Source organism: Pyricularia oryzae, chromosome 1 (genome assembly GCF_000002495.2).
Source record: "Pyricularia oryzae 70-15 chromosome 1, whole genome shotgun sequence".
NCBI classification, from domain to species: Eukaryota; Fungi; Ascomycota; class Sordariomycetes; order Magnaporthales; family Pyriculariaceae; genus Pyricularia; species Pyricularia oryzae.
In genome coordinates, this window is record NC_017844.1 from 2,459,119 (window position 1) to 2,484,711 (window position 25,593).

The window sequence follows — 25,593 nt, forward strand, 5'->3', positions numbered from 1 at the left end:
GGATGACGAGTTTACCCCAGGGATGCCCCGCATTCATCTGCGGTAGTAAGTAAAAGAGACCCCTCACAACCCGACATGTCGTTAGCTAATCAAGGATTAAGAGCATCTTGATTGGTCAAAGCTACCCACATCAACACGGTAGTGGATGCCGTCATCGACAAATTGTGTTCCATCCCGTGCATTGAAGAGCAGAAGAAAATCTATACGACAGGAACGATCCAAGGTCGGTACTATCGGTGTTCGGCATCGACAAGAGACCTGGTAGGTACGCGCACACCTACTTCAATACGCAAACAAAGCTGCCTGCCCATCATCTGGTCTGCTTTCAAACCAATTGCTCGGCCCGAGCGTGTGTGAGAAGTTAGTGTCCGCTCACCTTTTCTTTTTTTTCTTTCTTTTTTTTTTTATAATCAGCCTCGTCGCAGAAGAGTACACCTTTGGGTTGAACCTCTGAATCTTATGCTTCTTGGCGAAATATCGGCGCGACTTGCTAGACTCTACTTTTTTTTTTTTGACAAGAAGACCAACGCCATAATCCTTCTAGCGCGAACCCAACAGCAGCCTTGTCAAATCCTACATGCCAGACACCATGCCTACTCGAAGGGAGTCGGAGCCTCTGCTGGGGCGACCCGGTGACGCTACGCAGGCGTCGAACCAGCCGTTCTATGCAAACTTATACCTGGGTATGTCTATAGTCCATATTTTCCTACGACACACGCAAACGGAGATGCAGAGAAGAGGGAGAGGGGAAAGAAGAAGGAGAAAGGAGTGGCCTTGTGCTACATACGTATACTTCAAGATTCTGGCAAACTGACAGTTCACATCCGGCTTAAAGGAACAGGTTTTTTCACCCTTGTCGGCGTCGTCATGTTCTGCTTCGAGGTCTGGTACTCGACGCTCAGCCAAAAGTTCCTGCCACTCTTCACGCCGCACCCCCTCCTCCAGAGCGCCGCCGTCGCCATCGCCCTGATCGGCGTTCTGGTCCTGCAGCCGACGACGTCCGCCGACACCGAGAGGAAGAGGCAGGGCGCGAGGCTGCACGTCGGCATCATGGGGCTCGCGGGCTTGACCTTCATGGCCGGCGTCGCCATCATCGAGGCCAACAAGATCAAGGGCAACAACCCTCACTTCAAGTCCCTGCACGCCTACCTCGGCGTCGCGACCGCAATAATCATCGCCTGCCAGGCCACGTTCGGCGTCCTCATGTGGGCCGTCCCCGGCGCCTTTGGGGGCGTGGACAATGCCAAGGCAACCTGGAAGTACCACCGCTGGTTTGCCTATGTCGTCGTCCTGCCCATGATCGTGTTTACCTGCCTCTCGTCGCTCGGAACGGGCTTCAATGTAAACGTGCTTCACATGCGCCCTTGGATTTTTTACCTCTCTTTTATCCTGACCATCATGGGTCTTGCTCCTCGCATCCACCTTGACAAGCTGGGCTTCCGTCAGCCAACGAGCATCTAGAGGCAGTGAGAGCTTTTCTTTCCGTCATGTACATGAGTTCTTTGGGTATAAAAGTATCTGGGGCGCTGGCTCTCACTGGGGAAATTCTCTCGCTTTGAGAAATGTTGGTTCCAGTTTCGCTGATTGAATTTTGCGCTACGCTTTTGGTTTCGGACCGTCCGATTTTTCAGGTTGTATAGCTGTACCAGTCAATTACATCCCCGGCTTTTGATAGTGCCAAGGTGATATATGAGCGTGATAGCAGGTCAGGTTTGGCTCGGCTTAGCTGTCAACCTTCAGAGTTAACACTGAGGAAATCATGCTTTTATAACTGTGATATCATCGATGCCCTAGTGTCATTTGACATTGTAGGACATTGCAGGGCAGATAAGCGACTCCAACAAATGGCCAGACAAGAGGAATAATTCCTCAAGGAATGCAAAAATCCGTAAACGCCGTCTTGTACAGGTACCAAAATTTGCCAGGCCGTCCATACAGTGTTATTTTATGATACAAAAAGGTTTTAAACATGACCGCTCGTCAATGCAATGTGCAATGCCATGTGCAATGCCATGTACTCATGCGCTCTAACCACCAAAAAAGGACATCTTTTAGGCGGTTGATGCTACAACTGCACCTGATTTTGTGCTATTGTTGCTATCAATGGGATGAGCCGACAGGTCGACTATTTCACCGTTCTCGCCAGTCTGAGCAGCATCTGAATGCTCTTGCTCCTGGCCCGCCGTGAGTCCTTTGCGGATGGCTAGGACGCTGTCTACAATGACAGCATCGATGCCCTCTTTGACTTGGCGCTATATTTTCACGATGGTTAGCGGAGGTACATACAAAGTAAAACTGGTATCTGTTCATGTATGGTAGCTTACCTGAACCATCTTTGGGTCGTTGTTCCAGACTCCATAGCTGACGCATACCAATCCGTTCTGCTTCACGACCCTCACCAGTCGCGGGCTTAACACAAACGGCTCAGCGACGCTAACAACTCCGAGAAGATTCCATCGACTCGCAAATCGAATTGCCTCTTGCAGACTGCTGGCACGCACGTCACCCACCGGTACGGCGCCAGCATCTGACAGAAAAAGGATCGGGAAGTTGGGCTGCTTGAAAGAAAGGCATAGGCAGATATCAGGGTTGAAAGATGAAAAGATAATGTTGCGGGTGCCGGCAAGGTCGTAAACCTTCGCAAGGACCGTGTCACAGAAGGAATTCAGCTCAACGGCATATGTGTCCATCTCATGCTCCTCACTCTCGTGCAGCATGGGGTACTTCATTTCGATGTTGAAGCCGACGTCTTCGGGAAGTTTATGAAACAGGTCCTCAAGAGTAGCGAAAGGAGCCTGGATAAAATTACCCCTGGAGTTCGCCTTGTAACCCTTTGCTTTGAAGTCACGAGTATGCTTCATGCGCTCATCCAAGACTGTACTGTCGGTGTTTGCCCAGCCCATTGAAAGTGAGCGCTGTCGAGGTCCAGGGCTGTTGCTGCGGATCTTCTTAATCTGGCTGTTCTTCGGTTGGCCATTGGAGTCACGGCCATTGGGGCTATGGTTGCGGCTCGAGTCCGGATTGATGTGGAGGAACTGTTCCAACGTCAAAGTGTGCACTGGCGCATCGATACCAGTTTCGCTGACAAGAAAGTCATGATAAATGACGGGAATGTGATCCTTGGTCAGCTGCACGTCGAACTCGACATATTGTGCTCCCAGGTTAGCGGCTGCGATGAAGGATGGCACCGTGTTTTCGCCAAGCTGCAATGACTTGTTTGCTGCCTGATTCTTTCCAAGACCACGGTGGCCAATGACCATGGTCGACGACATCTTCTTCCAGTACGTCTGTTTTGACGTCACCTCCATGTTCGGGTGGGAGAATGGAGTAATAACAAGGAAGTTGAAATTCACTGCTCCAATGACATCCAAATTAGAATCGATGATGGGAATGCAGACATCCCCTTGGAGGCTCATTCTTTTGGCTCCGATTGAGGGCCGTATGCTCGAGAGCAGAGCGACCGCGCGTCCAATCTTGTTCTTCTCGTTACCAGAATAAGTAGGTACAATGTCGAAAAGCAGCTTGACCTTGGTGACGTCGGTGGTGGTGAATATGACAGGCTCAGTGCAAATGTTCTCATGCACGGGAAGGTCGATCACGGTCGAGTCGCCTTGCGCTCCGGTTGCCGAGAGAACCAAGGAAAGTGCAGTATCCAGCTGGGTCGTGTGCGCCTCTGCCAGCGGCACCCTATCGAGCTTTACGGCATCGACATGTTTCCGCATGTCCATGGTCCCCAGGCTGACCAAAACCATGGTCTGGTCTTTGAGATAGCGGTGTCCATATGCCCTTACTGGCTCGGCGGGACGAGAAACTGCAGCAGTTGAACGGCGGTCACCCAGAGACGAAACTTCTGGTGGTGATGTACCGGTGCTAGGCTGGTTCGGTTGAGATTCGCCTGCGCTCGCAGTGGCCGTCTCTTCTACTGTTGAGTGTGCGGCAAGCAATCTGGCAATCGGCATGTGGCCACGAAGCGCTGCATGCTCCTTGGCGGTCCATCCAGACGAGTCAGGCTTGTCAACATCCGCGCCTGCGTCAACCAAAAGCTGAGCGACAGAAAGGTGACCATCAACGGCAGCAATGTGCAAGGGGGTCCAGGCAAAAAAGTTCTCGCCAACTTCGAGATCAGCCTTTTGCTCATCAGTACCGCGTATCAGAATCCTAGCACACTCATAGTGGCCAAATCTGGCAGCAATGTGAAGCGCTGTCTCGCCACTCTTGTCCCGCCAATTAATGTCAACGCCTGCATTGGCTAGCATAGCCACGATCCGTGCGTGATTGTGCTTGGTCGCAATGGCAAGAACAGCACTCGATTTTGACACATTACGTCGCAGTTCCGTCTTGTCACTCTCGCTCAGACCCTGCCAACTCTCTCCCTTGAGCAGAGCTTTAGTAGTCCTAGGGTGTCCGCCAATGACGCTGAGATGAAGGGGGGCGTTTCCTTCATTGTCCTCCCACTCCGGCGCGTCAATTCCACGGCTGACGTCGAACTGGCCCCAATCTTGCATTCTAGCAATTATGAGCTCCAAGATGTCCACGATGCCAAATTGGGCGGCATAGTGGAGGGGCGTCCGACCAAAGGAATCCCGAGCACTGAGGCCAGGTCGGTGGTCATCGCTGAGACTATCCAGAAGATAATTGAGGATCTGAACAGCGTCGTCTCCATGGCCAAGGAGTTTCTCCTCCTTGCTCTCAGAACCCGCAGCTGGGATATGCCCTGTTGAAGTCGCCGGATTCAGATAATGAGTGCCCATCTGGGTCTCGAATTTGGAGGAATGTGGGAAAGGATACGGGGCAGGCTCCTGTTCTCCTGCCGAAGTCGTCTTTGTCCGTCCAATGTGCAGCACGAGCCTGTGGATGCAGTTTCGTCCGTTTATATCATCTGGGTCTTCCAAGGAATTGACCTGGCTGAGGATGTATGCAATTGAGGCCTTCGATCTCGATGAAATTGAGCGCTGCAGAAGGTTGAGTAACAGACTCTGGGAGCCAGAATCCGAGGTGTCGACTTTACCCTCCTCCAGGCCGTCTTTCAGCCCAGCAACGTCGTCGCTGCGGATTGCACTATCCATTTTGTCAAGGAGCGCAGGTGCAAAGTTTAACATGGCTTTGACGGATGCACGACCAAGTGATCTTGCGGATCTGTCGGACCTGGCGTCATCCATGTTCTGGGCATCACCCAACACTGAGAGCCACTTGTTGATATCGTTGAGAATACGTACTATGGTGTTGTCCTTGGCGAACGGACAGGGATCGACTCTGGTGGCAATGTAGCGATCCTGAGTGACGGTACCAGGCACCTTCTTGTCAAGCTTCTTGGTGATCTTGACAAAGCCGCGCCTGTTGATCTCGCCGAACCACTGCAGTTGGCGTAGCTTACTCCGTAGCTCCAGCATGGCGCCCATCAACTCCTCCACTTCATCCTGATCCAAGTTGGAGATGGCATCAACACTGCTGCCATATCTGTCGTGGAGAAGCCTCAGTCGGCGGCAGGCATCGGCGAACTTCTTGTTGTAGAACGAGTCTACATCTTCAAGGTTGCGATCAAGAGCAAAAAAGAACTCTAATATGTGAAGAAATTGGTTAGGTGATGACGGGCTCAGCCCCGGGGGTTTGGACCGGAGGAGAGTGTCCCACCTGCTAGATCGGCCTGGCCACCATTCTTTGAGGTGGCACCAGCGGCTTTGATGAGCTTCTTGAGACCTTTATAGTCTATGTAGGCAGAGGACCACTCGGGAACCTGGTTGCGTGGGAGACTATATGAAGGTGAGCCTTGCAGTCACTGTAGCATATGTTTTGGTGACGACTTACTTTCTTCCAAACTTCATGTTGTTTACAGACAAGCGTGTACACTGCTGAGGTTCGCCGCTGTTCGCCTGTGATGGTTGGTTTGAGCACAATAAGTAGGTAGGCTGGTTGGTTACAGTGGCCTTTGATTTCGTTTATGCGTGAAAATGTGAGTCCTATTTTGAGAGAAAACAAAGAGTGAGATTTGAACTTTGAGTGATAAGCAAAGCTTTTATGATAATCCAATTCAAGATCACTTGATTGGACCTCTTATAATCACTTTTTGCATTTTGTCGATTTTGATGGATATTACGTTTCCCTGCGACAGGTTGCAGAAGTGTGATGATCTCAAGCCACAAGACTGAGAGAATACTGGCAAGCGATGTTAATGAAGGGACCGTACCTTATCGGTATAAGCACCTAGGTAATGTCGGTAGGTAGACGGAAAATGAAGTCTCGAGTAAACGGTGAAACAAAGAGCAAAGACCCCAGAGTTGGATGAGAGAATAAGCAATGTCCCAAATGATGGAGAAGGCGTCAAGAATTAGTCTTGGCGGCGAGTGTTCCTCGGAGATGTGCCGTGTTGATTGGTGGAAGCTGTCTCAAAGCTCGATCAAGGGCGGCATGTTTGTTGATTGACTGGCAACTTCAAGATTCCGATCTTGTGAGCGTGAGCTGAGCTGAGGTGGCTGGCTGAAACCAATCGCCTTTGTTTTCAGCAAGAAAGCTTGTAAAAGATGATGCAGTGGTCAGCGAGCTGAGCTTCTTGATATTTCAAAAGCAAACAGAGGGTTCGGTTCTCAACGGCCCTGCTGCTCCTATTGAATCTTGGTGGTAGTGGAGGCCGGCAGCGGTAGTTATGAGCTCATAGGGTCATGGTTGTTGTGGGGGTTTATCGGACCCCTTCTCAGGATCCAATTGAAAAAAAAAAAAATATACCCGTGGGCATTGACAACCATCCAGGGATACCAATCAATTCAGGACGGAACGGCGGGATGCCCTTACCTACAGTGCGAAAGATAAGACGAGCAGCTAAACGAACTAAAGGTCAAATCGATGTTTTTTTTTTTGTATGTTGGATGAAGGTGCTGTTTGGTATCTTTTGGTAACCAGGGTAAGAGACTAAAGTTAGGGAAATTTTGAAGCGGAAAGACGGCTTGGCTTTTGCATCATCTCGTGGGTAGTCAATTCCTTCCAAGATCCAGAATAAATTCTCAATTAGGTATTGGAGAGATCCAAGGAGCTGTGGAAACCAGGGTGCGGTCAATCCAGTTTTCAATCCCAGTACCCGGCCTGCCAGACCCTGTTTGTCGTAGGTACGTAGAAGACCGACTCAGGCGGGCACACTGCGGCAAAGACGACAAGACGGTGTGGGCCAAGGGTCTCGTTCCTTGCGACCAAAGAGGCTCTGGGCCAACCGTCCCAAGGCGTGCGTCGCCCCGAGTGCCTGTGTTGTCCCAAAAAAGACACGGCAAGGTTTACAATTGAATGCTTCCCTTCACTTTGCCACGCTAGCCTTTTCGATTTGTGACTTATCTTTTTTTTATTGCGTCAATCAGAGCAAACAGATGAACTGCATGCTCGGTCTCTTTCTCCTTGCTGGTTGCCCGAAGCCAATGGCATATATAGTACCCAAACATAGATGGGTAGAGAAGACGACAGAGAAGAATACGAAACCGCTTTGCCAAGTTGCCAAGGCGTCTTATTCTTACTTTTCGAACAGCAGCGGGTACCGACAGGCAGAATAGGTTTCCGGGCCACATGCATCAACCAAGCTTGAAATCTAAGAAGCCCAGTGGTATTAGGCCGCGCACTGTGGGCATGACCATACGGTACTTGTGGTACTGTACAGTAAGTAAGGTAGGTAATTTTAGGCTTACCTCACTGGGCTAGCAGTTACGGGGTACTAAGTTTGATGCTACGAAGAGTTAGTTACCTAGGTAGGTACCTACCTACCTATATACCAGCTAGGTGTGTGGTCCCGACGTACTCACCAAGGTCAAAGAAAACGAAGCTCAATCTGAATTCGATTGCGCTTACACCGCTTCCCCACCAATTCGACTTCGGCACGGGTGTCCTGTTCCCATCTTGACTCTCTTGGCACACCGCTTGCCCACATCGCGAACACAAACGAGCGAGGTACGGAGATTCCACCAGCGTGGTCCTTTGGTCGTGTGACGCACCCTCTTGTCGCTTCATGTGAGTCTGGTGACGTGCAAAATTAGGGGTCCTAATATCACCGCATTCTTATGACACGGCAGCCCCATATGCAGTGTCCCCATGGCCAGGGGTGCCCAGGTCTAGAACTCGAACTTTGTGCTTCTGCGGTAGTCGGTCAGATACAAGACGCCGTTTTCCGACACATTGCTCTCGTGAGGTCTCCGGTAAGGGAAAAAAGACCTTGTGATCAATATTCAGGGGGTTAAACCTAGGTGGCTCTTGGTTCAACGAATTGCCTTTCATGGAGTACATGTGTAAGGTACGGCAATAAAGGTGATGCTAGAGGGGGCGCAAGCCAATTCCTCTGTCCTTAGCTTCCGGATTAATACTTGGCATGTTTAAACAGGAGGGCTGATACAAGTTCAGTACAGCGTCAGTCGGTAGCTGTTTACGGAGTATTGAGCTTGATCAATCCCTTGTTTTTGTTTTTGTTTTTTGACTCGGCTGATTAGCTAAGTTTGGGGGTTGCTTCTAGAATAGAGTGTAAGCAAGCACGTCTGTAGTTGTGATAGTTTTCTTGCTGTCAAGTCTTAAATAAACGGCGAGCGCTACAGATGAAGAAAAAAAAAAAAAGCCGCTCTTCCAGCAACCCTCAGATAGGCTTGCTGTTGAATATTTTTCATTGGATTTCAATCTCGGCTACAGACTTGCCATAAATCCCACTATGCACGGGAAATTTCCCATTTGAGATCTTTTATGCTGACTTCATCTCCAGCCTTCTCATCGTACTCGAACCATTCACCCTCGTCGAGGTCGATTTCGGTGAACTTGGTTCCTGACTCGACACCCTCGGCTAGCCAATTGCCCTATTATAGTTGCGGTTAGTACACTTTGGCTCTTGGACAATCGTGAAAATCAAATCGGTCAATGGCTTGTACCTCTGGCTTGAACTCAACGAACTCGAGCCCGCGGCAATCGAACTCGATAATCTTTTGGCCCTTTGCCGGCTCCGAAGCCTCATATGCAGCTGGTGCTGCTTTGATGGATGCCGAAGACTCTCGCTAAATCATATAATCAGAGTGAAATCGTCAGTCGTCTCAGCTGTTCAAAATGGGTTCCTGGCTAGTCGAGGTGTCTGTCCGTGGATGATCTCTTCTTATACGGTACCTTGCAGTTCTTGCACTTCCAAACAAAGTTGGCCTCTCCTCTGCTACCGCTCATCTCGTTTGTCTCCTTTAGAGACGAAGATGGTTAGCCACGCTGGGTTTTACTCCTTTCACGATCGTGTGCTTCTTGCTTGGAAATATTTCGACTTCTTACAAAGCGGCTAACTCCAACCCAATTCGCATGGGTCTCTCGACACGAAGTGCACTGCACCTTGAAAGTATACCAGAACGGGCTTGCCTCGGTGTCGTCGGGGCGCAGATTCGTGACCCTGATGGCCCGGCACTGGCACTGTCAGTGGCGTTTCTTGTTCAAGCGCAGGGGGGAGGGCAAGAGGAGATCGCCCAACTCACCCGCCAAGCTCAGCAGTGAGAGTCAGTGAAAACATGTTTACGGCGAAGCTAGGTGTGCAAAATGCGACGAATGTATGTAGCCAATCGCGATTTTCGACCGCGTATTATGCCTTCCTGTAGCAAGCAGCTTGTTTAACACTATGCGAGACCAAGATGGATGAGTGAGTACAGGGTGACGAGGACCTCAAGTGATTCTACTGAGTGATTCCGACTGATGCTGGAAGCTACCTACCTACCTCCCTACCCCACTAATTACAATTGCCATTTTGCCCGCTTAGCACGCCTTGATCGCCCGATGCTGTCGATTTCCGCGCGGATAATGTGGGGGTGACTTTTTCCCAGTGGGTCCCTAACATTAAACCAAATTTGCTATTTTTTTCTTTATGCGCCTATCTTATCTCGATTACATTGGCCTCTAGAACTAGACCAAGCTTGAGATTGACCTCGTAACAAACATCACACAGGCTACGATCAACATCAGGCTATCCACATGTTCGTGTAATTGGCGCTACGAGACCAAAAAAAGTGCCGAAATGCGTCGAAAATGCTGTTACGCCTGTCCCGGATTGCCCAGGCAAACGCCAGTGGCCACTACCGAGCATGCCTGACCTCGCCATCATGGTGTCCCACAGTCACGCCATGGACGACATCTCGACAACCGTTGCGCAACCACCACAGACCATTTGGCGGTGGGCCAGTTAGTGAAAATTACTTTGTCGACACAAACGAGGAGGACAATCAAGCCGACGAGCCGACGGACGAGATCATGAGCAAAGTTGGAAAGGGATCTACCGTCACACGCACTGCGGCAGGGCCCCTGAAAGCTGGTGGCCCCAGCAGAGCATGGCTGGACCGACGTCTCAATCGCATCAAATCAAGCTTGCCATGCATGACTGAGCCTGGACAAGACCCGGAAGGACAGTGGTCCATGGACGAAGACAACGAAGGTGTGGCCAGGGCTATTGAGGCGATCTGCGTTCCTCAGACACTCTTGAAAAACAGCGAGCGTACTTTGCCGCACAGGGAGGCGCACTTGGACTCTCTCTATGATGTTTATTTTGAGACCAAGAGACTGTCATCTTCTGCAGTTGAGCTTGCTCATGTAGCTGAGGCTCAACACAATGAGGAGGAAAATCATGTGAAGTCCGTTCGAGACAAGAGCAAACATTCGAATGATTTAGCCAGCAGGCCTGAAGAGGCTGATAATGTTGTCTACGATCCAAGGGGATCGCCAATACACGAGACCGAGATGCAGCAACTCGATGACGACAACATCCAAGAGGAGCTGCTTCATTACGGTCCTTATCGTGGTCCTAGAAAGGACATACACTCGGAACACAACCGCCATAGAATCGATACGCTTGTCGATGACTTAATGAAGCATGCTGTGACTGAGAGGTTTCGTGGAAAACTAGAGCCGATTCGCCGTGCAATAGAGAGTCTTGATGGGCCTTGGACTGCACTTGATATGCTCAGGCAAGAGGGCTATCCCAAATACCAAAGTGCCAGAGTTGACCCCGTTGCAGCTGCCGAGGGAATCAAGAAAATCAATGATCATGCCAGAATGGTTTTCGCAGGATGGGGGCAGGCGAGGGTCGATATGAAAAATAACAAAGCGCCAGCCTTAACAACGACAATGCTATACAAGATCTGCTTCAACCTCCTGACTCAAGTCTATGAGCCTGAGGTGCACACTTTCAACACCCTCATACTAGGGCTCACGATGGTGGGTGAGCATCGTCTTGCTCGTATCGTCGTGCAGAGCTTTTTGGGTGCCAAGATGATACCCACAAAGACAACCATTGTTATACTTTTGCATCACTACTATGCCAGCAATGACATCCTAGGATTTTATCATTGGGTTCGTCGCATGGTAGGCCTTGACTCGATGGGTGTTGGGATCCGACGTGTGCTATTGTCCACCACCGAGGACAACGGGGAGTCATTTCTTTCATGGGCCGAGAGAGAAAATGTGGCCTTGCGTGGGGAATGGCTGGTCACTCGCAGCTGGTTAGACGCAGGAGAGATGCAGGCGCTTCTCAAAGGACTTATCTCCTTTGGCCAAGGCCAACATGCTGCGCAAATACTCAGCATGAGTCTGAAGCGAGGGCACGCTATCCAGACGACCACCTTCATTGATCTTCTTGCACTGATAGGGACCAGATTGGACCACGACGCGGCAAGTCTGCTGGTCCGTGGCCTTTGTGCCAACGCAGGGGATTTGACGTCACTTCTCCTGGAGCAGGATGACTCGGTGTGTCCACCTCTTCTCACCACGCAGCTCCGACATGTCTTGGAACTGTATGCAGTCCGCCTGTCCATCGAAATGAGGAGAGACAAGAATGAATGGGCCAGGTCTCCAGTTGACTGCGAGGACAAGCACGCACTTCAACATCGTCGCAATGTATATGCCAGCACAGTACGGCTGTTGATGACCGAGCGCCCCCGCCATAAACATGAAGTAGATACGTTCTTCCCGGGCCTGTCTGCCATCGTAATGGCTCTGCGGATTCAAGAGATGTCTCAGTATTTGAATCAGTTGGATGGCGATTTGAAGGAGATGGACTTGGTAATCAAGCGGGCAGAGCAACGGATCATCAAGGATAATGAAGAAAAACGAGGCGCGTTCTTGGCGCCCAGGATTCAAAAGTGGTTGCACCACCGCTTTCAACCCGCACAGGAAGACCCTCCCATGAGCATTGCTGTCGACAAATACCAGCGCGTGCTGAAGATACGGGAGAGGCGGCGGGCCATGTCACGGCTCCATATTCTCACCGAGCAAGTCGACCTACTCACCGAGGATGTCGCCGAATGTATTCGCACGTTTACCCAAATGACATTCGTGCCACCCGAGTTGAAAGACGACATTTATCTCTCTATTCGGTCGGTTAGTGTTGACTCGTGCGTCAAGCTGGCCCACAGACATTACAACTCGGACTGGGTGGTGGCCGCCAGGGAGCATAAAAAAATCAATACTCGTTTTTACGAGGCCGCTCTGCGCCGTGGCAAGTGGCTTCGCAGGGATGTCAAACGTCTGAAGGTCGAAGCCAACATTGCCATACAAGCCAGCCTCCGTCTCTCGTACAAGATCAAGACGACTATGGCCAGGTCACTTCCACCAGGCGCCGAGAGACTCGTGTTGAACGCATATGGGACATGGCGCAGGGTACCAATCGAGAAGCTGGCGCAGTACTGCATAGGCGCTTTTGATGAACCACCGCCAAGGGCCGAAGATACAGAGACGCGCCTTGTGAGGCCCGTGGCTAAATACTGGAACCGCAGGACATACCCCTTTCATTATCTGCCTAGCGCCTGAATTATACTTGGGGGACCAATGTATAAGTAATTTTCTGAGCATGTGATTTTTAGTTTGCTTTTTTAAGAGTAGACCTGGAAAGAGATCCATTTGTACATACAGACAATGTAAATATAGGTGTTTTTTTGTTTCACATCAAAATCCTAATGAGATGACGGTCTTCAGAGCCAATGGAAATATTCCAACTCTGTTTGTTTGTTACCATATTGAATACAAACCGTCATGCACCAGATATCAAGTTTAAAGGTACATTTCAACACCAAGCCTAGCTGCCAGTGTTTGGACCTTGACGGAAAAGCGGCCAATGCCGAGGGTTTCAAGTTGAAATAGAGAAAGTATTGATTTACACCTGCTATCCATCATGGTATACATGTCCAAAACAGCCCGGCATAAATGCCTCCCCGTTAAGACAACCCCTTTGTCACGCCAAGTTGGGGACAAGAGAAAACCCAAGAAACTAGCCCAGCCAGAAAACCAAGTCAGCCTCTTCAAGCAGCAGTCAGCTCGGCAATCCTCCTTTCGATCTCAGGCACCTGCCTCAGCTTGGCCTCCAAGTCGTCCCTCTCGTCCTCCAGCTTCAGCCTCGTCTCGGCGTCCAGCTTGGTGAAGATGTAGTTACCCTGGCCGTCAAACTGCAGAATGCGGCTGTGGTACTTCCACAGACTCCTCCGGTGGCTGACCGTCATGAGCGTGACGCCAAGGGCCTTGGCGTTGTCGTACATGACCTTTTCCGTCTCGAGCGTGACGCTTGATGTGCACTCGTCCAAGATGGCGTATCGCGGCCGGTGGTAAAAGAGGCGCGCCATGGCCACGCGCTGCTGCAAGCCGCCGCTGAGCACGTCACGCCACTCGGCCTCGGCGTCCCAGCCCTCGGGGTACAGGTCAACGAGGTGCTCCAGGTTGAGGATTTTGAGGACCTCGAGCAGATCCGCATCCGAGACTCCCTTGGCCCTCACCGTGCGCAGACCGTCTGGGTATGTGATCTGTTGCCTCAGCGAGCCGCGGGAGAGGTAGGGTCTCTGTGGGATATAAAAAATTGATGTGAAAGGTGGCTTGTACACAGTGCCGCCGTAGACGGGCCAGAGACCACCCAGGATACGGAAGAGTGACGATTTTCCGCAGCCATTGGGACCGACCACAAGAAGGTGATCGCCTTGCTTGAGCGAAAAGGAGAGGGCCTTGACGAGCACGTCGCCGTTGGGGGAGATGATTGGCCTATGAGGACGAAATATGTCTGTCAGTCACGTGAACGGGTCTCACTTGATTAAGGGGGAGAGAGGAGTGATGTACTTACACATCAATGAACTCAATGTCTTCACTCTCCACAACCTTACCACGACCCTTGAGCACAGCGGCGTTATCTTCGATACCTGTGGCAGATACCAGTTTCTTCTCGAAATGGCCGGCCTGGATGTCGTCCATGACATCGAGTAACGATGCCACACGTGACGTATAACCAGCCAACTCCATGATCTCACGGTATGAGAACATGATACGCCCGAACGCATCGGAGGCGGACAAAAGCATGCGCCTGTTTGTCACGAAGCTTTCGGTTCTGTCGCCCATGTTCATGGAGATATGTCCCGGGAGCTTGACGAACACCGGTACCGAACAAAGCAACAGGCCGAGGGCGCCCCAGAAGTACTTGATGACAAAGTCCTCCATGAATCCGTGGTAGAAGCGCCGGCGAAGAATATAGTTGACGTGCTTGATAAGTGTAAAGTAGCCCTTGTCGAGAGTGTTCTTCTCGGCCTCGTGGCCGTGGTAGAGTGCCACCTCCTCAGCATGATCTATGAGACGAGAATGTTGAAAGCGGAATTCACCTTCTAGCCTAGCTTCGTCCGCAACATATTTGCCGAATGGTGGTGTCAATGCTCGCATAACGTTGGCTGAAAGTTGCACAAGTAATGACATGAACACAACACCCTCGCCTCCAACGCTTTTTGACAAAGAGTGTGTATAAATAGTCTGCAAGTGGGAGTCAGTCCTGCCATCTTGCCACCGTTGTCCATTGCCACTTTTACATCGCCACATTCACTTACCATATCCAGCAATGGCTTGGCCAGGTTGCTGTACACCTCTGCTAAGCTGTTTGAGAATTTGGCGACGTCTACAGCAATGAGCTGATCTGGGTTCTTTATCCTGTCATCCAACGCCGAGATGCCGTAGAATGTGAGTTTTGAAAGATATTTGTCATGTATGTGTTGCGTTAACCTGGTACGGTACTTCAGCGACAGTTCTGCCTGGTGATAAGACAGCTATACACAGAGAAATCAGACCATACTGTTAGCATTGACCAATCTCGGAAATATCAAGCGAGGCCAGAATACGAACCATGGAGTTCGTAAAGGTTGCCGGGACAGCAATCAGCATCCACCAGACGATGCGCTTGAGGAACTCCTTGCCGTTGCCCTTTACGAGACTCTTCACGATTGCACCGTCCATGGCGGCAACCTTGAGACTGATCAACGTGCGCACCACCAGGAAGAAGCTGTGGCTGATGAGCAGCCTCGTCTCCTTGCTCCTCCACCCCGGGACGCAGATCCGGACCAGCTTGAGTAGAGAGCGGAAGAATTCGCGGTTCAGCTCCACCTTCTTCCGCTTCTTCTTGCCCTTGCCACCACTGCTCGAAGTGACCACCGCGGTATCGTCTTCGTCGTCGTCGGCGATACCCTCTGCGCCCAGAGCCTTGGAAGTGCCGCCCTGTTCGGCCCGCGCGGCCTGCTCCCGCTGAGAGGCGGCCTTTTGCTCGGCGACAGCGGCGCGGACGCGGTGTATGAGGGCGACTATCAGGGTCAGGTACACGGCGCGCGAGACCTGGGTGCGGTGGGCGAGGTAGTGTTCGGTGAGCTGGGCTACCACGGCGCGGGCCGTCGTCAGCGCCGAGGCTGCCGCCGGTCCTGGCCGCAGCGGCTTGGACTGCGCTGCCATTGTGAAGTTCCGGTCGGATCCGCTGTCGTCTGAGTACGCGAATGGGAGATGTCTAAGTCTAGCGTGCAAGCGGTTGCAAGTGCAATTGTGGTCTAGGTCGGCGAGTCAAGATCCGCGGGGGCGAACGAATCATCAGCCGGCGGCTTTATTCTGTCCCCTTCGAGATTGGCAGACAATAAGATAAAGACAGACGGGATAGTGGTAGAAAAAAAAAGTAAAAAAAGGAGGATTTAAGCCGAGAGTCGCCTTGTCCCGGTCGTCTGGGGTTAGGTGAACTAACTAGTTTAGCAGTTAGTAGGGACCATAGCGGCAGCTACTGTATTGTATATAGGATGCGATTCATCCGATTTGGAGCCAAGTTCAAGGTAGGAGAAGTGCTTTCGTGTCTAATGTTGCTGACGGCACGCACTGTCTGTCACTGGGCTACATGTAGTAGTAATAGCAATAGCGACAAGCAAGCAGCAAACAGTAGTGTGATGGATGGCAAGTCAGGCAGGCAGGCAGGCAATGGAGTTCCAGAAATTAAGGTACAAGCAAAAGCCGTTACGTTACGCACGTTCAATTCCCTCGGTCCAAATATGGTCAGTCGCAACTGGTCGCGCTTTCTTGGTCCGCCGGGGGCCCCACGCATTCGCGGAACCCGGGGATTCCAATGTCAGAGTAGAGACATGTGATTGTCTGGGGGTGGATCGAGCTTACCTATTGTGGGGACCACTATGACCACTGAGGCTTTCGTGGCTGGTAGAGCTCGGGCGGTGGCGTGTAGCAATAGCCTCGACAAACCCTGTAGTAAAACCAGACGCATTGCTGAAGTGCTTCAGCCACAGAGGAAGCTAATTAATATTACCTGTTCGCTCAAAACGGTTACTCAGTCACTCATAAAGCATCTTTACTTAGATTCAGTCAACCAAGTCATACCCTATCAATCTGATCGCTAGGATCTCACTGCTTATTATAGCTGGTAGAAACCTGATCAAAAGACGCCTGTTCAATGCCCACCGTCCATTATGCTTAATAATTCTGGCCTCATCGGGGTGCTGTTGACCATGTGTGCATTTGCACCCCACGTAGCTGCCAATGTCGAAAAGACAATATTCCTTGGCCCCGAGACCATCAACGTCCCCCATCAGAGGCCGACCATCACAGATCTTGGTCTCGAGGTTTTGAGTCCGGAAAGCGCCGAGACTCGGGCGATCCGGACTTATCTGGAGGCAGAATTTCCCGGAAAGGACGATCAAGGTCCCCGCAAGGGCAAGACGACATGGCTTTTGCTCGACAACTTGAAGCCCGGCCAGCGTTACGAGGTTCGCGTGTGCTGGAAGGCAACTGTGCGTATAATCTCTCTGGGCTGGGCCTTGTATATGAGAATCAGTATTAAATCAAAATTGTTATAGCAACCGACATCATTCAATCTCAAGACTCATGAGGTCCCAGTGGTGTGGGATACTCCCGAGCTGATTTCATCACTATCAGAGTATTCAACCACGAGGCTAGAGAAAAGATCCACCCAGGAGGGAGAGGAACCTGTGCAGCCAGGCCGAAAAGCTACTGAGCGGCGGGGAGAGCACGAGGCCTCAGTGCTATTGCTCGAAATACTCGCAGCCGCCGATTACTTCACCGACGATGCGAATCTCATGGAGAAAGTCGAACCGGTGCATGTCGACATCATCTTGGATCCATACGTCTTCAACGTTCTACCGCGCTCCCTCATCCCGACGGTTCTCTATGTACTGGTTGTAGCGATCGTATTTTGGCTGGTTGCTCGCAGAATGGCGGCAGGATTTCGCGAATTCGCTTCCGAGAAAGCTAATTCTGAGAAAAAAAAGGAATGATACCAAACAGTGGACAAAAAAAAATGAAACCCCCAAAAGCCAGTATCTGCATATGGCTCATTTATCCACATCAGATACACAGGATAAAACTAATCCTCCTTGATAGAAGTGTAGGGGAAAATGCATCTTATAAGCATGACTTAGCTACCGGCGCACCTGTTTCCTTGCTCATGAGTATACCTATGACTCACACCACCACCCACCACCCACCACCCTACTTACCGGGATAGCCGTCAGATTTACCGGTGGGGTATTCGAACTGAAAGAAATATATGCGGTCAATTATGGGAAATGTAAATCATAAGACCTGATAGATCCTGGAAGCATCTTTTGTCGTATCATGAGGTTGGATCTATTCATGCACTCGCCCAATGTGTTCCTACTGCCTCGCAATGAACGCAACCGGGAGGATCAGCAAGGCAACTAACTCACTGGGCCTGGGCGAGATCGGAGGAGTCTAGAATCTGAGGTCATTTCCGGGCCGAATATCAGCTGCAACCGAGGAGCAAAAAACAAAATCAAAAAACACCCGTACTCTGGAGCTGATAGCAGAACTCTGGGCATCTTCAAGCGGCAAAAGACCCCTCAACAACGGCAAAATCTTGTAGACAGATGTTTCGTGGTATGTCCGGAAATTGACTCTCCGGTAAAGAAGCTTTAAAGACTGCGTAGGAAAAGAATACGTTGCAAATGATGATTTGAGTCTAAACAGAAAACCCTACTTCTCCGCTGGCCCTGGCAAATCCCGCGTCAAAGTATATGATGGGCGCATACTATTGAGAGCTATAATTCGCGCGGTTACGCGGTACTTGTGCTCAATAGTGCGGGTTTCCGCCATATGAGGGCTGTCCATATGACTGGTTTGGAGGAGGGGGGTAGTGGGGCGGTTGTTGTGGCTGGTGATGATGATGCTGCTGCTGCTGCTGCTGCTGCGTTTGGCTTCCATACTGATGTTGTGTAGGGGCGCCACCACCGTATGTTGGGGGATGGCTGTTTTGTGATTGAGTGTTAGGTGAGAGGGGGCCGCTGCCGGGCTTTGACGGTGGCATGTATGAAATTGGTGGTTCTGGGCCGTTGTAAGGTCCGCTGTGGCCAGGGTTTGAGTAGCCAAAGTTGTTGTGGCCCTAGATAGACAGCGAATAATGAATCAGTCTCCGGAATCGTTTCCAAAGCCACAGGTTCCGGGTTTGCATACCGAACCGCTTGAGGAGCCACCAAACATTTGAGCCACTCCTCCCATGACCTGCCCTGCTAGGCCGCCCGCATGGCCGCCGCCGTGATGTTGACCCTGTGTCTGCCCGCCGTGATAATTGGTCGGCTGGGACGGTTTGTCGTTCCCAGACGAGAAGATACTGGAAGCCAACTGGCTCACTATCTTGCCACTTCCACCCCCACCTCCACCCGAGCTGTGTTTGTTGCCGCCCAAGAGAGAGCTGGCAAGGTCTCCGAGAGGGTTCGAGTTACCGCCTTGCTTCTTGCCGCCGGCTAGCGAGCTCAGCGCACTTTGCGCGAAACTCTATTTTTTGACATTCGGCAACGGTTAGCAACAGTACAATGAAGAGAAATTGCAGTCTTGGATCACGCGGGCAAAGCCACATACCCCCAGGCCCCTGTCCCCGGCCGGTCCGTCCATTCCCCTCGTGCCGTCAGGGCCTCCGCGCTGTCCATCAGCAGGTCCTCCCATTCCCGGCGGGAGGATAGGTTCCATGCGACCGTCCGGGTGCTGTATTGTTTGGCTGCCGTCAGGGTGCGTGATGATGCGCCCCTTGCCTTCGCTTCCAGGTATGCCGTACGGGTGATCGACGCCGTTGTTTGGCGTGCCGCCTCCGACAAGGGCAGGTTTTGTCGGGATCTCCCACTGCGAGCGGCCCGTTGCGAGCTCGACAAAATAGTATTTGCGACTTTGTCCGTCCCACTGAGCGATCCAGCCTGATGGTAAATGCGGAGGTGCGACGGTCGGGCCTTCGGTGCCAGGCGATGATGTGCCGGCCATCTTTCGAAAGAGAGAGAAAGAAAGAGGGAGGGGCGCAGCGGCGGGGAAGGGGACTGACAAAGTTGTCGATCAGCCCGGGTGGATTTAAGGGGCGGATTTTGGGATTGTGGTACGGTTGCGACTCAAGATTAGACTAAAAAGGGAGAGCCGCGGCAGCGCGTTGGTTGGGTGGTGGTGGGCTTGGCCTAAGGCAAAGCCAAAGGTGGGCGAACTTTTTGCGCAACGCAACGGACCCGAGTTAAGTTTCTGTACGGTAAGCTACAGTGTCCTGAGTGCCTAAGCTGTGGGTGGCGCTGCGTGGCGGGGAAGAACGATGAACCTACGTCACTGGTTGATGCTGTCAAGAATTTGAACTGGGGGGAAATACCGTATTGTGAAATATCACCAATTAAGAGCACTCATAGAGAGCCCTGACTCGACAAAAACCATAATTATGGCGAACTCGAAGAGTGAGATTCGTCAAGCCATGGCTAAGCCTAGGTAGGTACGAGGTAATTAATTCTCAGCACCCGACGAGCAAGTAGCGCAGACAAAGAGCCCGAGTTGATGGAACAAAAGCAAGGTGGGGCAGCCTGCTCATTTGATGCCGTTGCTACGGAATGCAGTAGATATGCTTAGATGGGGTGGGCCCCCCCCCCCCCCCCCCCCCCATCAAGGACTGACGAATCATTTAGACGGCGCATACTCAGCGGTCTGGTCAACTGTTCTACACTGCATGAAACCCAATTCTCAGCGGAACCAGGGTATCGGAGTCATATGAAAATCAACCTGCCCAATTCAATAGTGGGAACTGGTGATACAGTCCAAGCCTCGCCCATTCCTCCCTCCAAGAATACACAGCCTCAGTTAGCTCTCTTACTAGCTAGGCGGTCTGTCTGTAATTCGTAGGAAGCCATGTATCTTAGTTGTCTGGCTAGGCCCTCATTCGGCCTTTGAACCGTGATCTGGTCGGTCTTGGATAGGTCCAACCTTCCAGAGCTGACGACCACACAAGTCCATCTGGACAGGTCCCGTGCTTAGCCTGGCGATGCGTTCAATTGGCCAGCCTAGAGGCGTTGACCCCAGAGTATCAAGCACAGGAGGAGCGGGACGCATCTCACTCCAAAGACCACCTCAGCGATGAAGCGGGGACGATGTTCCGGCTCAGATACTTTGGGTCGCGCAATCTCATAATGCATGAAATTGCCGCGACAGTCGCCAGCGTCCTCGTCACTTGCTTAGGAAATCCGCAAGACTAAGGCCTGACTTGTTCGCCGTCTCGTTCTGTTTTTGGCTCAGAAGGGCCTGCAGGCCCGCCTTTCGATTCTTTGCGCGCTTCTTGCTGCTCGCGTTGGCAGAGGGCATCGTACCTGGCGTGATATTTGATGCTTGCTGTCCAGTCTTGTCCACGCCCGCCTTGGACGCCATAGGCGCCTGTCCCTGGACCTCGACCGTCGGTCGCTTCCTTCGCCGCCTGATGGGTTCCGGCGCCGAGAGCCCGAGCTTGGTGTACCTATGGCACATGCCACACGTGTAAACCTTGGCCGGGCCCGCCCAACGCTCCTTGCGTCCCTGCTTCGGCTGTTGCTGCTGCTGACCCAGGGTTATTCTACTGCCGCTCCTTCGTCGCAGCACTGCCTTCTCGACATGGATTTTCAGGAAATCACCATGCCCAGGGATCATGATGTGGCCGCATCCACCGCAGACGTGCTCCTTTTGAGAGTCAGATGGTATCACGTCATGACTCAAAAGCACGGCGTTGCGTTGCGACAGCAGGTATGCAGACGTTTCTGGGGCCGAGCGGGCCAGCAAGTGGGCGGCGTCCGTCAGGAAGCCCATCTGGCCGGCGAGTTGCTCAGTCTGCGCCATGTTCTGGCGGTTGGTCGGACGAGTCTTTGAAATGACGAGAAAGAAAGGTGAGAGAGAAAGAGATGGGCTATATCATGAGTCGGTTTGAAGGAGTTTCTTGATGGTGATCATGGACACAGGCATCGAAAAAAAGGTATAGACCTTTTTTTTCGAATGCATTCCGGATAGGCTTGTAAGAAAGCACCTAGGTGAGTTTTTGATACTTGGGGGTTGTACGTTGTGGATCCCCAAGTAATTTGACAAGCAGCAAACCTCGATTTGCTATGTGGGGGCATTGATCCACCTAGAAACATGCATGATGCACTTACATTAGTGCACTCCAGTCCGTCTGGATTTGATTTGCATTCCTCACTTTCATTAGAACGAACAAGTGATTACACAACAGAACAAGTCACCTCACAATGCAAAAAGTCAACAGTCATGGGAAAATGTTTCTATATTCGCGACTGATCTCGCACCATCAGACTTGAGAGACTGATTGATATTGTACAAAAGAAGACATGACCTGTAGGAAAGGAGAAGAACTTGGAGAGTCGAGAGGCTCTCTCGGAGCTCTCTTTCTTCCCTGTCGGACATCTCTCAAAAAGAAGCCAAAATTGCACCGCGACCTTCTTTGATCGTAACCCAGGCAATCCCTATTTGCAATTGAAAAAAACGTTGCCACCCTCGAATCCGTTACTCAAAGAAATATATGTACTCTTCCCCTTGGTTTTTAGAGCTACACCAATCTAGGCAAAACTTTGTCTTTCTTAGAAGAGCCTAGGGAAGTTGTGGGAAGGCGACTTGGCCTTCTTTGGGCTCTTGGAGGTGAAGGTGCCGTTGGCGGCGGTGGTGGCCTTGGGCAGGACACCGGTGCTGGCAACGGCAGCCGAGGCCTTGGTGGTGGTGGCGGCGGGCTTGTTGGCGGCAGGCTTGTCTTCCTCCTCGTCCTCCTCAAGATCATCGGCATCGCAAGAGTCCTCCTCGCCCGAGGCAGGTGCCGGAGGAGGCATAGCGCCACCCTTGTTGGAGCCCTGGCCAGCGTTGTTGACCGGGGCAGGCGGGCTGGAGCCCTTGTCAGAGCCCATACCACCGTTGTTGACAGGCGTGGCGGCGGCGGCGGCAGGAGCAGTCACGGTGACGGTGACAGCGGCAGCAGTGACAGTGACGGGGACGCACTCGCATTGGCTTCCACCGCCGAGGCCGGAGCCCCCACCCATGCCGGAGCCACCGTTGCTGGAGCCGGAGCCGGAGCCACCGCTGGAAGAACCACCGTTGCTGGAGCCGGAACCGCCGTTGGAAGAGCCACCGGCAGCCGGAGCAGTGTTCTTGGGCTTCTGAACAACAACAGTGCGGGTGCCGAACAGAGTGTTGGTCATGGTGGTGGTCATCTCACCGCCCTGGTTGCCACCCTGGTTACCGTTGCCGTTGCCGCCCTTGTCAGGGGTACCACCGACGGGGAGAACGGCCGAGGTGGTGATCTCTTTGGAAGTGGTCTTGACGACCTCAGGGATGGTAGTAACGACGACGTTGCCACCGGCTCCACCCTGACCACCGCCCTGAGTAATGGTGACAACACGCATGGAGGTGACGGTGACGACGTGCTCAGTGGTGATGGTGGTGATCTGGGCGCCGGCAGGGGTGGTCATAGCAGGGCCGGTGGCCTTTGCCTTGGAAGCCTCAGCAACCAGGGAAGTAGAAGCCTTGGAAACCTCAGACACGGGGCAGATGGTGGTGCCGATGGTAACCACCTCGGTGACGAGAGCGGTCGACACGGCACCCGGAGGAAGGGCCGAGATGGCAGCGGTCTCGCCGGCAGCCGGGCAGTTGGTGACGGTAGGCGCGCACGAGATAACGGTGCGGACAGAGGTCTGCTTAACGGTAAGCGTGGTCAACTGAGCACCAGGGGCAGTGGCAGCGGGCGCGGTGGAGTTGGCAAAGGGGCGAGTAGCGTTGCCCGAGGCAGAGGCGGAGACTGGGAGAACGGCTGAAGACTCGCGAGCAGAGGCAGCGGCGGTAGTAGCAGGGGCGGTACCGTTCTTGCCAACAGCAGGGGTGGCGGCGGGAGCGGCAGAAGTCTTGCCCTTGCCCTTTCCGTTAGGCTGGGCGGCGGCGGCCGAGGTGGCTGCGGCAGCGGCAGATGTGACGCTCTCCTTCATCTTGCTGGCAACGCTTTTGGAGACCTGGCTGGCCTCTGTAACGGGGCAGACGACGGTGGTGGAGATGACAGAGTCGGTCACGATGACGGTCGAGACAGCTCCAGGCGGCAGAGCCGAGATGGCAGCAGTCTGGTTGGCATTGGCGGGGCAGTTGGTGACAGTGGGCGCGCACGAGATGATGGTGCGGACGGCGGTCTCCTTGACAGTGAGGGTGGTCAACTGGACACCGGCATTGCCAGAAGCAGCAGCGGAGCTCGCGGCGGCGGAGCTGGCGGGGTCCTTGGTGGGAGATGCGCCCTTGCGACCCTCACCGGCGGCAATGCTGGTGGGAGCAGTAGCGTTCTGGCGCTTGAAGTTGCGGAAGTCGAGGTGCGGGTGCCTCGGCTGATGGTGGGAGTATGCAGCGGCGACGGCCGCGAATACTCCCATGACAGTAACTGACTTCATCTTGGCGGATGGTCTGTTGCTTCGTTGGTGGTAATGACGGTAATGGAAGAAGGAACACCGAGATAGGTCGATGTTATATGAGGATTCCCTGTATCCGGTTTGCTCTTGCAGATCTATCGTCCAAAGGAATGAATTCGCACGTCGAGTTCAAAGCAATGGGATGAGATGAAAGAAAAGAAAGTAGTGAAAATCGATTCCACACGGAAGAAAAAAAGTAGACAAAAGGGGTTGGCTGGCAGACACAGTTGCTCGGCTTATCGAATGTAGATAGGTACAGAAGTAAACTAAGCTGCGGGAGGCGACTGGGGCGAATTGCATGAATATGTTCACAAGTTTGAAGAAAATGAACGGTGTTTGAGATATAATCTCGAAAGAATGTAAATAGGCCTGAAAATGACGCCGTTTGAAGGAGAGATACCACAAGAGAAGACGAGGGTGAGGAGGGAAGAGCAAGCTAGAGAAGCCATTGACAGCCGAGGGGAACCTCGCGGCCCTTTTGATGTTTGCCAAATCGCTCAAGAGCCACACCCTCTCAAGCCTTGCATAGTCGAGCCCCGTGGACTGGTGGATATGATTAGCATGCTCCGGACCAAGGAACGGGCCCTTGTTCGACAAGGCCCCGTCTCATCAATCCGCTGCTGTAATCCTGGGACGTCAATTTATTGTTCCAGGCACAATCCTCGGTCGCTTACCCTAGTTGCTCCTGCTAGATATTATTACTTGGCAACATGAGCTTGCTTGCTTGTTTACGGTACCTTGTTTGTCTTCTTTTTTGTTTTTCTTGTACTGTAAATACTCGAAGTTTCTACGGTATAGCCCACTCGCCAGGTATGGGATGTGGGCTGAAGACAACCGCAGTAGGTACGTAACTCACGCGTTATACGGTACTGTAGGTGTTCCCATCACATTTGTGATTGGGGCCAGAGCTAGGGTTTCCATCCATGAACCAACAAAACGGCGCGCGCCAAAGGAAACCTGCCGAAGCTGCAGAAGCAAGATATGTCTGCACGATGCCGTCAAGTCAACTCAAGCCAAGGAAAGGGCCTCACAGCAGTAACTGCAGAAATCGATTTCAAGGGGCCTAGCCGACGCCCCCCCCCCCCCCCCCCACACCCACCCCTCCATGGTGTGTGTTGGTTTTTGCGTGGATCTGATGCATGGACCAGAGCTGCTCATTGCCTAGTGCTGCTTACTTATCTCGACCAGTATTATCGTTTTTTTTTTTTTTTTTTTTGTTCAGTGAATGGAAAAGGAGGTGTCGTCGGAAAAACGTAGACATGAATCCACTTACACAAGCCACACTACCCGATAAAATGATTTGGCGGATCATAGAAAAAAAAACAGGGCCCGCGTCCGAAGCCCCTTTTCCCTAGCCCCTTGCCACTTTTAAACCTGGTCATGAAGAGCATGCCAGGTACCCTGGGAATATGATTGGCCAACCAAGCCGTTAAGATCGTCTCAGGTTCCGGGTATGCCTGGCAGAATCTGCAGGGCAGGCAGCCTCAGTGGGCCCGGCGATTGAGGGGTTCAACCGAAGAGCCCCAGACAGGGGCTGCGCCGAACCGACCGAACACCCCGTTCATGGATGTCTGTCTGTCTGGTGGAAATGTGTCGCTGGTCCCAGGGCGAC

At 52.3% G+C, this 25,593-nt stretch overlaps 9 protein-coding genes across 9 annotated transcripts; 3 read left to right on the top strand and 6 right to left on the bottom strand.

Moving 5' to 3' along the window:
• Positions 1-183: 183 nt before the first annotated feature.
• MGG_06703 (uncharacterized protein) lies at positions 184-1,787 on the top strand. Its single transcript, XM_003709366.1, has 2 exons — positions 184-683; positions 836-1,787. Exons 1-2 carry the CDS (start codon positions 578-580, stop codon positions 1,459-1,461), a joined length of 732 nt encoding a protein of 243 aa, XP_003709414.1. The 5' UTR covers positions 184-577; the 3' UTR covers positions 1,462-1,787.
• On the bottom strand, positions 1,735-6,650 carry MGG_06704 (glycerophosphodiesterase GDE1). The gene is made up of 5 exons (XM_003709367.1): positions 6,185-6,650; positions 5,806-5,957; positions 5,632-5,750; positions 2,325-5,557; positions 1,735-2,252 (listed from the first exon to the last, which is right to left on the bottom strand). Exons 2-5 carry the CDS (start codon positions 5,820-5,822, stop codon positions 2,052-2,054), a joined length of 3,570 nt encoding a protein of 1,189 aa, XP_003709415.1. The 5' UTR covers positions 5,823-5,957; positions 6,185-6,650; the 3' UTR covers positions 1,735-2,051.
• Positions 6,651-8,437: 1,787 nt separating this feature from the next.
• On the bottom strand, positions 8,438-9,704 carry MGG_06705 (uncharacterized protein). Its single transcript, XM_003709368.1, has 5 exons — positions 9,459-9,704; positions 9,262-9,376; positions 9,109-9,174; positions 8,880-9,002; positions 8,438-8,807 (listed from the first exon to the last, which is right to left on the bottom strand). The coding sequence occupies exons 1-5, from the start codon at positions 9,491-9,493 to the stop codon at positions 8,664-8,666; spliced, it is 483 nt and encodes a 160-aa protein (XP_003709416.1). The 5' UTR covers positions 9,494-9,704; the 3' UTR covers positions 8,438-8,663.
• A 147-nt stretch (positions 9,705-9,851) lies between these two features.
• Positions 9,852-13,004, top strand: MGG_06706 (uncharacterized protein). Its single transcript, XM_003709369.1, has one exon. The coding sequence runs from the start codon at positions 10,003-10,005 to the stop codon at positions 12,772-12,774; it is 2,772 nt and encodes a 923-aa protein (XP_003709417.1). The 5' UTR covers positions 9,852-10,002; the 3' UTR covers positions 12,775-13,004.
• A 33-nt stretch (positions 13,005-13,037) lies between these two features.
• On the bottom strand, positions 13,038-16,298 carry MGG_06707 (ATP-binding cassette protein). Its single transcript, XM_003709370.1, has 4 exons — positions 15,109-16,298; positions 14,817-15,032; positions 14,069-14,742; positions 13,038-13,989 (listed from the first exon to the last, which is right to left on the bottom strand). Exons 1-4 carry the CDS (start codon positions 15,703-15,705, stop codon positions 13,263-13,265), a joined length of 2,214 nt encoding a protein of 737 aa, XP_003709418.1. The 5' UTR covers positions 15,706-16,298; the 3' UTR covers positions 13,038-13,262.
• Positions 16,299-16,578: 280 nt separating this feature from the next.
• MGG_06709 (uncharacterized protein) lies at positions 16,579-20,097 on the bottom strand. Its single transcript, XM_003709371.1, has 4 exons — positions 19,854-20,097; positions 19,138-19,776; positions 18,733-19,053; positions 16,579-18,661 (listed from the first exon to the last, which is right to left on the bottom strand). The coding sequence occupies exons 2-4, from the start codon at positions 19,528-19,530 to the stop codon at positions 18,353-18,355; spliced, it is 1,023 nt and encodes a 340-aa protein (XP_003709419.1). The 5' UTR covers positions 19,531-19,776; positions 19,854-20,097; the 3' UTR covers positions 16,579-18,352.
• A 59-nt stretch (positions 20,098-20,156) lies between these two features.
• Positions 20,157-21,597, bottom strand: MGG_06710 (uncharacterized protein). The gene has a single exon (XM_003709372.1). The coding sequence runs from the start codon at positions 21,376-21,378 to the stop codon at positions 20,740-20,742; it is 639 nt and encodes a 212-aa protein (XP_003709420.1). The 5' UTR covers positions 21,379-21,597; the 3' UTR covers positions 20,157-20,739.
• A 202-nt stretch (positions 21,598-21,799) lies between these two features.
• On the bottom strand, positions 21,800-24,761 carry MGG_11870 (uncharacterized protein). The gene has a single exon (XM_003709373.1). It carries the CDS (start codon positions 23,961-23,963, stop codon positions 22,128-22,130), a length of 1,836 nt encoding a protein of 611 aa, XP_003709421.1. The 5' UTR covers positions 23,964-24,761; the 3' UTR covers positions 21,800-22,127.
• Positions 23,406-24,695, top strand: MGG_16159 (uncharacterized protein; the record flags this gene model as incomplete). Its single annotated transcript, XM_003709374.1, has 1 exon — positions 23,406-24,695. The coding sequence occupies exon 1, from the start codon at positions 24,357-24,359 to the stop codon at positions 24,693-24,695; it is 339 nt and encodes a 112-aa protein (XP_003709422.1). The 5' UTR covers positions 23,406-24,356.
• Positions 24,762-25,593: the final 832 nt, after the last annotated feature.

Excerpts from the sequence above, each read along its gene's own strand:
- MGG_06707 (XM_003709370.1), bottom strand. The coding sequence starts at position 15,705 with ATGGCAGCGCAGTCCAAGCCGCTGCGGCCAGGACCGGCGGCAGCCTCG. Across the intron at positions 14,743-14,816 it reads CCAAGCCATTGCTGGATATG|ACTATTTATACACACTCTTT; the intron begins GTAAGTGAATGT and ends TCCCACTTGCAG. Across the intron at positions 13,990-14,068 it reads GACATTGAGTTCATTGATGT|GCCAATCATCTCCCCCAACG; the intron begins GTAAGTACATCA and ends TCGTCCTCATAG.
- MGG_06703 (XM_003709366.1), top strand. The coding sequence starts at position 578 with ATGCCAGACACCATGCCTACTCGAAGGGAGTCGGAGCCTCTGCTGGGG. Across the intron at positions 684-835 it reads CTATGCAAACTTATACCTGG|GAACAGGTTTTTTCACCCTT; the intron begins GTATGTCTATAG and ends TCCGGCTTAAAG.
- MGG_11870 (XM_003709373.1), bottom strand. The coding sequence starts at position 23,963 with ATGAAGTCAGTTACTGTCATGGGAGTATTCGCGGCCGTCGCCGCTGCA.
- MGG_06704 (XM_003709367.1), bottom strand. Across the intron at positions 5,558-5,631 it reads TGGCCAGGCCGATCTAGCAG|AGTTCTTTTTTGCTCTTGAT; the intron begins GTGGGACACTCT and ends TTCACATATTAG. Across the intron at positions 2,253-2,324 it reads ACGACCCAAAGATGGTTCAG|CGCCAAGTCAAAGAGGGCAT; the intron begins GTAAGCTACCAT and ends GTGAAAATATAG.
- MGG_06710 (XM_003709372.1), bottom strand. The coding sequence starts at position 21,378 with ATGGCGCAGACTGAGCAACTCGCCGGCCAGATGGGCTTCCTGACGGAC.
- MGG_06706 (XM_003709369.1), top strand. The coding sequence starts at position 10,003 with ATGCTGTTACGCCTGTCCCGGATTGCCCAGGCAAACGCCAGTGGCCAC.
- MGG_06705 (XM_003709368.1), bottom strand. The coding sequence starts at position 9,493 with ATGTTTTCACTGACTCTCACTGCTGAGCTTGGCGG. Across the intron at positions 9,377-9,458 it reads CTCACTGCTGAGCTTGGCGG|GGTCACGAATCTGCGCCCCG; the intron begins GTGAGTTGGGCG and ends CCGGGCCATCAG. Across the intron at positions 8,808-8,879 it reads TCGTTGAGTTCAAGCCAGAG|GGCAATTGGCTAGCCGAGGG; the intron begins GTACAAGCCATT and ends CAACTATAATAG.
- MGG_06709 (XM_003709371.1), bottom strand. The coding sequence starts at position 19,530 with ATGGCCGGCACATCATCGCCTGGCACCGAAGGCCCGACCGTCGCACCT. Across the intron at positions 19,054-19,137 it reads CCGGGGACAGGGGCCTGGGG|AGTTTCGCGCAAAGTGCGCT; the intron begins GTATGTGGCTTT and ends GTCAAAAAATAG. Across the intron at positions 18,662-18,732 it reads GTGGCTCCTCAAGCGGTTCG|GGCCACAACAACTTTGGCTA; the intron begins GTATGCAAACCC and ends CTGTCTATCTAG.